Here is a 12129-nt window from a genome sequence, read left to right as displayed (position 1 = left end):
TTGACCTTCCATACTGTTTTTTTTTCCCTCTTGCCCAACAATGATTAACCATCCTGACATTATTTTATGGGTAAGAGATTGTTGTTTGGTCGTGTAACACATACACTAGCATAGGACCAATAAGAGCGTGTGCATGAGTATTTGATTGGATGAGATTTTTAAGTTCATTGGGGGCTGAACAGTAACTTCATGCTGTCTTGTATTTGGGTGTAGGAATCACGCGATTGGTTAGCATCGTTTTCCCCTTATTCTATTGAAAAAAGCAAGTTGATTTTTATTAAAAAACATGATTGTAGACCATTAACCCGTTTTTATTAAAAAACTGATTATTTTCTATTAATCCAACGATGATTTATCAATCTCGATCGCACATGTGCAGGCCGGATCAATTTCCAATTAAGATCAACCGCACCCAATGACTAGCACTCCTCTAAATTAGGACTGCAACAGGGTTGGGTTGGGCCGAGATGAGCTCAGCCATGACCCAGGCCCAAAATTCCCAGTCCTGACCCGCCCTCAGGGTCGATGTATCTCAGCCTAGGTCCTCTTTAGACTCATGGCGGGGCGGGCTCGGGGCCTCGCCAACAGAGCCAAACTCGGACTTCTACCTTCTACTCCAAATGGCTAAAACGAGGCTGCGAATAGTGTGTTTGTTACACTTACACCAGCAAACATGTACGTTTTTTGGAATTTTCATCCGCTTCTATGTACTGCATCGCTGTTGTGCCATCGTGCGGCGCAACAGCGGCCATGTGTGTACAGCAGCGGTGCAGTGCACCCGCTGTGCACAGCAGCGGATAAAGGTCCACGTTTTTGCCACTCGTTGAGTGACGAGTTTGAGGACGTTTATGAAAGTATAGTAAATTGTCGAATTATTTGGCTAATTGAATCAAACGTCGAGAGGGGCAGAGTGGTTTTATTTGTTGTTCAAGCAGTGATTATTTCTTGGTGCACTGCTCTTCGTCTTCCCTAGTTTCAACCCACGGCACAAAATGAGGAACGTCCTCCTCAAGCGCTTTGTCCATGGTGCATTCCAATCATCATCAAGATTGAGATCGATATCCGCCATTGCAGCTGCAACTAATTCACCGATCGCCCTTTCGTCAAGACATGTGAGTTCTCCCTTCTGCCCTCTCTACTGTTCCTGCAAAGAATATATTCTTCAGATTTTCTTTTGGGCTTCTATGTTTTCTTGTTTTGGTTCAATTAGTCTTCTGTTAGCAAACGATCAGCTTATATTGTATAAGCAGATTTTGAAAATTTGGATTTGTTTTCTATTTCTTGGCCTCATCGATTTGAGTTCTGCAGTTATTTTTGTCTGTCGTAATGTCGTTAAAGATGTATTCTTTTTAATGGTCTCTCGCACTTAGGGCCTTGTAAGATTTCTGCGAAATTAACGTTATTCATGTTGAGGTTTTGAAATAATGTGTCCAATTTATTAATACACCGTTGGCATAATAAACACGGATGTGACAATAAGAATTGGTTAAGTTGGAAATGGTTCATTGTAGTTCCACTGTTGACTGACTGTATACTGAAAGCGGGTTTGTGCTTCAAGGGCTTACAGTTTGGTAAAAGTGAATTTCATCTTTTCACAACCAACGTTCTCTAAAGCTAAATCTATATGTTGTCATGAAGGCAAACTGTTGAAGGAAAGCATTTAGTGTGCTTTATCGTTATAAGATACCCCTTGGCAGAATTTCAGAGAAGTTTTGGCAAGTCATGGAAGAATTCCTTTTCAGTTCGCGGGGTTTGACTGGTGGAACATTGATGATCTTGCTTTGAGTAATTCCATGCACTGGCGTTTGTGGAATTATTGTGAATTGATGAGACCATTACTGTGCAATAATATTTGGGTTTATTTTAGAAGTCCAATAAAATGGGTGGAGTTGGTATCAAGACTGAGAAAGAAAGGGAAGAGGAGTTTGTTCTTGTTGTAGAGTGGAGATATTTGATGGGGTTTCCATTATTCTTCTCTTATGATGGGAAGTGGATTTTCTAAAGGTTGTCTTTTGGGGCTGGAGATCATGTTCATGCCCTGGGCACTTGCAAACACTGTATGGTAGTAGTGGAACTTGGAGGGAGATTTAGTTGTTTTGCAGTATATCCTTGTGAAGATTTATTAACCTAAGATTCATTACCCTTGTTTCCTAGCAGAATGTGTTCATGTGAATTCCAATCATCTGCTCTGGGACTTGGTGGGGATTTAGGTGGTTGGCAGCTGGGATTAGATTGCTTGAGCATTTCTATTATGACTTATGAGCCTGATTTCTTTTTTCTATAATTCAACTAAATACTTCCACTTTCACAAGTGCCTACCTCCTCCACCCCCCCCCCCCCAAAAAAAAAAAAAGTGTGTTGATATGCCAAATTGAAAGGGAAAAGGTCGTAGATCATTTGTTGTGGTATTGAAGTTTCAATCATAGTGGTTTTGAGCAAGGATTTAAGGATCATATGATACATACCAGTACATATCACATGCTTAAGGTGCCAATACAATATGTATCCAATATGGTATTATAATTAAAAAACATGTATCGTACATTATCAGCCGATACTTACCGATACGGCTTGATACTAATTAAAATAGTCGTTACTTACCTTAAAGTCTCGAAAATCATATTTTTGGAAATAAACAAATTATGGAATAAATAAAAAAAATGGATACATTGATTCAAATGGTCCAATGTTTGAAAAGTACATGTAATGTATGAAATACATTATGGATTTCCCCCCCTTGATTTTTCTGTATTTGTAATCTTTCTATATTCTAGAAAATAAAAAATTATAAAAAAATGGAAAACTATGGATACATTGAAGCAAATGGGTCCAATGTTGTCTTAAATTTGAAAATTGCATGCAATGTATGAAATACATTACGGATACATTTCTTTATGTTTCTGTATTTTTTACATTTTTTTATTTTCCCAAAAAAAAGAAGAAGCAAAAATGCAAAAATTTATGCATAATTTAAATCTTGGTTGCATTGTTGCCATCAGTATTTTGTGTGGGGACAGTATGTTCGGTTTGTGCTCAATGTCCTTTTTGTTGCACCTTTACCTAAAACCACTTACAACTTTGAGTTTAACCAATTCGTAGCTCTCTATTGTATTAGTGCATATAAGAAACCTCTTCTTTATGCATATTGCATAATCAATTGAATGCAATTATCTCCTCTTATTTTGTTCTCTTTTCTATTTATAGTGTTTGATGCTTCAAAACTGTATTTGCATGCATCCTTAGCATTTCCATGTGTATCTTTAGTGTATCTTGCGCCTCTTTGATATGATGCAATACGACTCTTAATCTCACCATTCCAATATGATACCCCTCATAGTTGTCATGGTGTCTAGGGGAGCCAAGGAGTTGGAGGGGGGCCTGGACGCAGGACGGCACCAACAAGGCGACCAAGGTGGTCAAAGCGCCTGCCTAGGCGACCAAGGTAACACTGGATGCCAAGGCGGTCACCTAGGCGACACCTTGACAACTATGATACCCCCGATTTCAATACTTAAAACCTTGGTTTTGAGCAAGTCTATCAGCTTGTGAGACTTCTTGATGATACAAAGTCACTTGTTGGCGTTTTTGAACCCTGCCTTTGAGATAAGATATGCATGCTTTTTATCACAAGTTATTTCATTCAATTAAGAGTTCCTGTGATCGAATACCTATAATCTCTATTATTCAATTTAAATGTTCTTACATCCCAGGCGTTTTATGTATTCTATAGGGTTCATTGGGTTTTGTAGAATTTTTAAACCTCGAGGTAGGAAATGGGGATAAAGCAAGACTTTGAGGAGGATGAATGATGTTGTGGTTTGCATAAACTATTTGGTCTTACTCTGCCTCTTGCAGTCTTGCCTGGTCAAAAGTCTTCGGATGAATCATGAAACTTATGAGAGAAAAGAGGTGAATTAAATATTGCCCATTGTTGGATCATTGGCAATCCAAGAGGGTTGAATTGAGTATGGCAGAATATGATGAGCAATTAAAAACTTAGACTATACCCAATTAATGAAACTCAAGTTGGTTGCAAGATAAATGTGTGAAGTACGGTGTGAGGAGGGAATGGGACAATAGGTGACACAATGCAATTTAGAATGGTTCACATAGTTGTCACAACGTCTGGAGACCCAAGGCATTGGAGGGGGCCTAGAAGGCAAGGCGTCCAAGACACCAGCCTATATGATGCCTTGACAACTATGGTGGTTCAGAATTGCCTACATCCACTACCAAGAGATCCCACTACTATCTGCTCAATTTCTCAATGACATTGATGAAGCTTTCCAGTTTCCACAATAGTTTTACAGGGTTCACAATCAACCCAAGTGTTCAGTAATGCAGGAGCATGATCACGACCATTGGATGTGATTTGATATTTTATTTAGGGCCTGTTTGGATAGTATTCATAGTATATGGCTCTGGGCTTTTGTGTTAAGTGTTTTTATTTGTAATGAGCTAAAATTATAAGGCCCAAATTTGAGGTATAAAGGGGGTACACAAAATTAGATTTTAATTGGGTAGTTAGTATTAGTAGTGGGACATATTAGCTATTAGTTAGGAAGTTATCTTGTTATATAAAGTTTATCCTATTTGTGGGACTTAGTTTGGAGGAGATAAGGTTAGTTTTGAGTTAGCTTAGGATTCTTTCTAAAGAGTCTACATATGGAAGGTGTTCTTTATATATTTAAGTTGTTATTTCTTATATTATTTAATTGTTTGAGTTGTGTAGAAAGCTTAGATTATTTACACTTCTATTTTATGTCTTTTTTTCTTCTCCTGTTTTTAAATACATGTAAGAGGCTAAACCTCACCCACGATTTGGTATTATGGATTAGAATTAATTTGTTTTTGAAAATAAGTTTTGTGCTCTCTCTCCTTTCTCCCCCATGATTTCTCTTTCCTCTCATCTCTTTTTTCTTTCCTACCACGAGCAGATCCTCCGTCATCCGATCTGCATCATTTAGGCTTACACTCAAACCTAGTGGTTTCCAAGGCTCACCACTAGCAACCCTTACAGCCAATCTTCCAATGGAGATTTACAACACAATGGCTCACACAAAATTTATTGTGGTTTTGTACTGCCTCACTACCGTCGTAAGGCCACCCCCAAAACCCTCGCCAGCTTGGAATTCTCAATCTCCTTGCAGGGTAGGAGAAACACCCAACAACGACCTGGGCCTCAAACTCTAGATCAACAATTCTGGGTCTCAATACTCTAGATCAATAATCTCCATTTAAAGGAGGGAGCGACACCTTTACAATCTCCTTTTAAAGGGTGGAGCGACACTTATCACTCTCCTTACAGAGTAGGAGAAACACTCACCATAGGTTCTGCCGTTTAGGGCCTCAATATCCTTTACCAAATCAATCACTAAAAAGTGATTCACAATGGCCAAAAGGACAAAAACCAAGTTACCTCTTAGATAGGTAGATTTGCAACTGATGACACTTATATCTGCTCCCCTTTGCTCTGTGGGTCATAGCTCAATGGCTGAATGATTTGCAAGTTTAAGCACAATCGTGGTTGGATTTTCACGGTTTTAGCTTGGCGGCGTTTCCATGTATTTGGCCCAAAGTCTCTTGTTGAAATACTAGCTAAATCTCAATTTATAGAGCACTTTCCAACATAAAAAAAACTAGCCGTTATGTTGTCTAATGGATTTATTTTTTGAACTCCAGTCGACTGCTAAACAGAGGCGGTCGGCCGACATGATGTAGACTAAGAAGAACATCTCTCGGGCATCCTCTGGACGATGACCCGGTCGACTGAACTTGCATCTGTCTGCATCGGTCGATCTAACCAGCTGACCATGTTCTAATCGTCCGCTCTGCTTAGAGCCGGTCAGCCGCCAGGTGCAGAAATGACCTTTTGATGCAGATTCATCACCAAAATAGGCTTGTTTCATTAGGAATAAGTCTAGGGTTGGATTTTGTACATGTTGGGCCTTTGGTCCCATGGGTTTTCTATGTAATAGGCCACTTTTACTGGCCTAAAGTAGGGATACATAGGTTGCATACGGGATTAGCTTTATACTCAGTTTATTTTCGTGTTTTAGTGTTTAAATTGAACCGGTAATTCAGTTTAAGTGACTAAAGTCACTTTTTTTATTGGGAAAATTACATGATTAGCTACTTTTGGGTTTTCATTTACAAAACTGTCCACCCTATGTTTGAGTTAACAAAAATAGACAAAAACAAGTTTAGTTTTACAAAACTAGACAAAACAGTGACTCTCCTTCTTTCCTCGGCAGTTCCCCTCTGAAAAAATCTCTTTTTTTTTCCTCTGTTACTTGGGGTAGCAGAGAATGGCGATGGCTAGGACAAGGGTAGGGTTGCAGGGAATGGAGGATGCTTGGGCGAGAAGGCAATGACAGGGGTAAAAATGTCCAAAAAAGTAAGTGTGGGAGGGAGAGACATTATTTTGTCCAGTTTTGTAAACCTTAACTTGTTTTTGTCTATTTTTGTTAACTCAAACAAAGAGTGGACAGTTTTGTAAATGAAAACCCAAAAGTAGCTAATCATGTAATTTTCCCTTTTTTATTTAATGTAATTTTGTTTTTCTTTGGGTCCACACCTCCCACGAATTAGTCAAGGGAGGTGATATTAGAGTTAATCGGCTAGGAGTATCTACACTCCTAGGCTGCATCGGAATTGGGCCTTTGGCCATTATAAATAAATGATTTGGTGGGGGAGTTATTCTCACCTCTGGATTTTTGAACATTGCTATTGCTGCTCAGAAACTTTGTTTCTTCTTTGTAGAATTGCTTTGTGTTTGATCAAAGCTGGTGGGTTTGGTGTTTGATCCAATTGACACCTTCAAGTTTCTTGAAGATTTCTTTGAAGTGCTAGTTAAAGATCCAATTTTTATTGAAGTTTCATCCTCAAACAAGCTGCTGCCAAGAATAATCAGCAACTACAGTAAGTTTGAGACATCCCCATCCCCATCCTTCTTCTTCTAGTCCTCTACTACCCCAACCCTAGCTATCCCCCTTTTTAATTTTCACTTTTACTAGACCAACCATCGAACTAGACCTGTCTACTCATCCATAAAACCCCAAATTCAGACCACATACTCCTCCATCATCAAGCTCCACTTGATCTTAAGCCCAGCCACCATCTTCCATTAAAACCCTAATTCCCCCCCCCCCCATCTCAAATCAAAACCCAAAACCCTAATTTCTGCCCAGCCCAAACCAACCATCAGAATAGTCTACAAATCTGACCGATTATCCCTCATACTCTCCTAAGAAAATCATTCCAAGTTTGGTTAACTTCTGTACTGCCAAACCCTAGAAATCCATCTTTTCCTCTTTCCCAAAACCTGAAACCCTAACCCTAACTTGCTGCCCATTCAAGTTTACACACTTCCATCCATCAAAACATCTCAGGACCTTCACTGATAGACTCCCCTACCTTGACTTGAAATAACCCTAACACCAAACCCTAACCCTAATTTCATCAAAAACCCTATTTTGACCTAGCCGATTCACCATTCATAACAAATCTTGGTTGTCTGGCTCAGTGGCTCCTAGTTGGTCTCCTACGAATCTAGGACTATGTAGAGAACCTAGGACCTGTAACCAGTAACCTCACAGAGAGAAGAGAAGAGAGAAAAGAGAGAATGAGAGAATAATTGCTTGTATTAATTGATAGGTAAGCCCCTCTATTTATAATAGAGGGGAAAGTTACAAGAGACTAAAATAGGTGATGTGGGACTAAAACCCACATAGCCGACTTACACTTAATAACATAAAAACTACCCCAAAAAGACCAGAATACCCCCACGGTATTCTGGAGTACATATTCCAACACTCCCCCTCAAGCTGGATTATACAAATAATTAAAGAAAGAAGATCCAGCTTGGACTAAAGAAAAAAGAACTCCATAACAATGCTAACACTCCCCCTCAAGTTGGTGCATACATGGTACTAATGCCCAACTTGAATAAAATGGGAAAAAAATAAGTTGTAGCAGAATCCAGCTTCAAGATGAATGCAGCTCCCAAATAAACCTTCAAGAACTTGAAAAAATAGATTTTCAAAACTTGGACAGACATGATCAGCAAACCGGGACTGGAATGGCTTCCAAAAAAGGCAGCTTTCAACGATCTTCAATAGCTATCCAATAATGAATCTTAGATTGTCATAGTGACATAGAATCTTGAAGTGAAATAACTAGAGCAGCAAGCAGCGAAAACAAACTGAATCAGGCAGCGGAAAAAAAACTGTATCAACCCAACTGAAAGTCCTCAAATAGGCAACAACCAAATATCTTCAATACTCTTCAATACTTCAATCTCCCCCTTATGGCAAACTCAACCCAATAACGAAGGATACCCAATGGCAATGGTGGAGAAAACTGATCTTCTATGTTTTGCACCAATGTTCCTACAAGTTCTGCGTTCTGCAATGTCTGCAGGTGTATTGTACATAATCCCCCCCGCACGTGTAGTACACGTGGACAAATAATGGAGATGATGTAGGTTTAATGGCACAAACATAACTTTCCAGAATTTTCCAAAGGTGCTATGGGTAAGTAAAAAGGAAGGAATGGCAAAATTGCAATTTACCAAGAGTTTCCAAAGGTGTTATGGGTAAATACCAAAGGTATGGGATATGAAGGGAATTAGAATTATTGAAAAGGAACGGTGTTGGAAAAAAAGGATGGCATGGCTGCAAGTTGGTAGAAACCCACTTTGAAATACAATCCAAGCCAAAGGGCAAACTGGTAATAAACCAGAATTTTCAAGGGTCAATTGGGTAGTCAAATAGGGTAATGGCAGTTCCGTAAATAATCAGAATTTTGCATGGGCTTTTTGGTAAACAAAAAGCAATGGGATGCAATGAGTAAAATAATGGCTATGGAGAGTGGCAATTTGGTAAATAACCAGAATTTTCAAGGGGTTATTGGAAAATAATGAACCAAGGGGACAGATTTGGAAAATAATTTAATTCCCTAGTAGAAAGGGTAAACTAGGAAAGGAATGTAAAAAATGGATAAAAGATAATAAGAGATAGATAGAAGGGTATTATGGGAAATCATAAAATAAGGTTTTAAGAAACCAACGTAAGAAGGTTGTCTTCAACCTTACGATAGAGAAACCAGGGAAAAAAAAGGAGGCGGAAGTGGGTGGTGACCAGAGAAAAATCAGAGAAAAAAAAAATTGGGTTAAAGGTGTTGTCTTCAACATTCGACCAACAACATCTCAAGCAACCCTGTTTTCAAGCACTGGACGAAACCAGCAAAGGCGGAAAAAAGGATCTGCCCAAATCAATAACCTCGAGACCCCATCGTCACCTTCACGAAACTAGGGGCGGTGGTCGTGGATGCAGCGGCAACCCAGCAAAAGCTCGCAAGGAAGAGAAGTCGTCCAAAGGGAAGAGGAAAACATAATAATAAAGACACCACGTCTGTGGTTGTCTTTAACCTTCAGAACCTGAAACGGTAAAGTGAATAGAGAAGCAGCACCTTGGGGGGAGAAAAGGGGCATATTCCTACGCTGAACCAAGCAGCCAGCGGGAAAACCATGACTCAACAGAAATCTCGTCTTCAACCTCTGGACTCCATGAAACACCAGACCACAACAAATCAGCAGAGTCGTGGACTATCTTCTACCTCTTGAGAGTCATGATTCTGAAATTCTTCTCCAAGTTTCAAGACCAAAAATTAAATTTGCTGAAGATGCCATCAGCAAGAACCCATCAGCAAATCAACACGGTAGCAGAACTCAAGAAAAACACCTTCGACTCCACCAATCGAAACAATCGAACCACACAGAAGCAGCAGAAATCAGGGTTACATATCTTAACACCAACAGCAAGAGAAATTGATGGAGCCATCGCTTAGGGCAGCAGCAGAAATCGAGAACAATACAGTACTGTCAGACAATCCAGCGGAGTAGAAAAGCAACATATCAATCTCCTTCAACCCTCGTCTTCGATCGAACAAAACCGAAGGATCCGCAACAATAACAAATTGAATCGTAGCAGTATAATTTCGACAGGGAGCAACGAGGTAGAGCAACAAAATCGAAGAGAGACACCAGCAGTAGCAAGTCTTTGGCAAACGATTAAAAAAAAACAGCAGTAGCAATCGATAAGATATGATTCACATCACTGCTAGCAAACTTTCGAACTAAACATGTATGATTTTCCACACTAAATCTTCATGGAAACCCTAGTTCATTTTCTTCTTGAACTAGGGTTTCATTCTTCAAACTAGAAACCCAAAACGACTCTCAAAACGGCTTTGACGGAGAGAACCAGGTGCTGGTTAGTGCTCTGATGCCATGTAGAAACCGCTTCCTCTAAAAGGCCGACCTTGTAGGAAAGGGAGGAAACAATATGTATATCATACAGGAGTTTTTGAAACCGCTTCCTCTAAAAGCCCGACCTTGTAGGAAAGTGAGGAAACAATATGTATATCATACAGGAGCTTTTAACACGGCGGACTATCCAAAGGGGGACACGGGTGGATAAATAATTTTTTAACACCTGCCCACTCCCAGGGGGACTTGATACCGTGACCCCTGCTTGCTCTGATACCATGTAGAGAACCGAGGACCTGTAACCAGTAACCTTAGAGAGAGAAGAGAAGAGAGAAAAGAGAGAATAATTGCTTGTATTAATTGATAGGTAAGCCCCTCTATTTATAATAGAGGGGAAAGTTACAAGAGACTAAAATAGGCGATGTGGGACTAAAACCCACATAGCCGACTTACACTTAATAACATAAAAACTACCCCAAAAAGACCAGAATACCCCCACGGTATTCTGGAGTACATATTCCAACAGACTACATTACCTTTTTTACAATTTCAAGCACATCACTTGGACATAGTTTCCAATAGGTTATTATGCCATGCCAAGTGAATCAAAATAAGGTCCATTAGGGTTACCAAAGGTTTAAGTCAATAATCATGATAGATTTAAACCATTTAGGTCCAGTTGACTTAGTCAGTCTACACTAAGAGCCACCTATCTTAGGTTTTTCCAATTTAGGTCCGTAGGTGATTGATCTAAGCTTGTTGATAAGGTTGGTGCTGCCTATTGAAGACTATAAGTGATTCTTGCTAAGAAAAGAGGGTTTTTGCAAGGAAGAGAGAGAGGTAATGGTGGATGCCTGGGAATATTGGAATGCATTGCTACATCAATTTGAAACCTCTAAGACCATGAAAAATGATTAAATGCTGAATGCGTGTGTGTGAGATGTGTTTGTGAAGGATTGATGAAGGAAGAGGAAGAAGAAAAGGAAAGAGGGGAATTACATTGTTTAGTGGAGACGACCATCATTGGCAATTTCGAAGGTTATTGTATTACTCCGGTGAGGTAATACACACTTTGCTTATCCCTATTCCATTGTATTCCACATGTAAGCTAGGTGTTCGTAAAAATTCCCATGAGAAGGATTTTAGTGTTTTGGGAGGATTTGCCTTTGCTATTCTGCTACGTTGTAGGGCATTGATATTAGCATACCCTTATTATATTGAGGGTGTTCAGTTGCAGCTGGACACATAGGCGTTGCATCACCTTCACTGTTGAAGCAGTGTAAACATTGGGATAGAAGCCCTTGCTCTTGTACACCAAGGTGTAGAAGCACTTGTGCTGTTGCAGTGGTCAAAACTATGTAGTGTATTGGGTATAATACGAAACCTTGGTTAGGGTACTACTCTGTGGATGTATGCACACTGCCGAGCCACATATACTTGGTTCCTGTGCATTTGATTATTTTATTGTTGTGGATATTGAAGTGTGTATGCTGCAGGATGGCTGTGCAAATCGGGTAGACCTTGCCACAGGGGTAGTTGATGTTTAGGCTTGTGGTTGAGAGGCAAGGTGTGCCACACAATTGTGTGTCGAGTGTGATTGTTTGTGCAGGTGACTGGTAAACTTGGGATTGCTCCAGCCAGTCAAGTATTGTGCTTGAGATATTGTAGTATTGCCTGAAATTGTACAGTTGGTGCCGAAATGAGATTATGCATGTGCAAGTGTCGGAGGAAAGAACAATGATCTTATGTGTGTGTGACAGTTGTCAGTGTAGGGAGTACAATGCAAGCTGTGTGGTGTGGAGTAGTGTCCCTTGATAGTGCTGGGAGTGTTTATGAGTACAGTGCCATCAGTTGTTATT

At 39.8% G+C, this 12129-nt stretch overlaps 1 protein-coding gene across 1 annotated transcript in view; it reads left to right on the top strand.

Moving 5' to 3' along the window:
- Window positions 1–939: 939 nt before the first annotated feature.
- The window catches only part of LOC122646390, a 32627-nt gene continuing 21437 nt past the window's right edge, over window positions 940–12129 (top strand). The window contains exon 1 of the mRNA XM_043839940.1: window positions 940–1112. Within this exon, the coding sequence (XP_043695875.1) occupies window positions 993–1112 (120 nt within the window). The 5' untranslated portion in view covers window positions 940–992. The remainder of the gene's footprint in view (window positions 1113–12129) is intronic.

The sequence above is a fragment of the Telopea speciosissima genome, chromosome 11 (assembly GCF_018873765.1).
Source record: "Telopea speciosissima isolate NSW1024214 ecotype Mountain lineage chromosome 11, Tspe_v1, whole genome shotgun sequence".
Taxonomy (NCBI): domain Eukaryota; kingdom Viridiplantae; phylum Streptophyta; class Magnoliopsida; order Proteales; family Proteaceae; genus Telopea; species Telopea speciosissima.
Note: the sequence above shows the minus strand (reverse complement) of the source record. Positions and strands in the feature narration are given on the sequence as shown.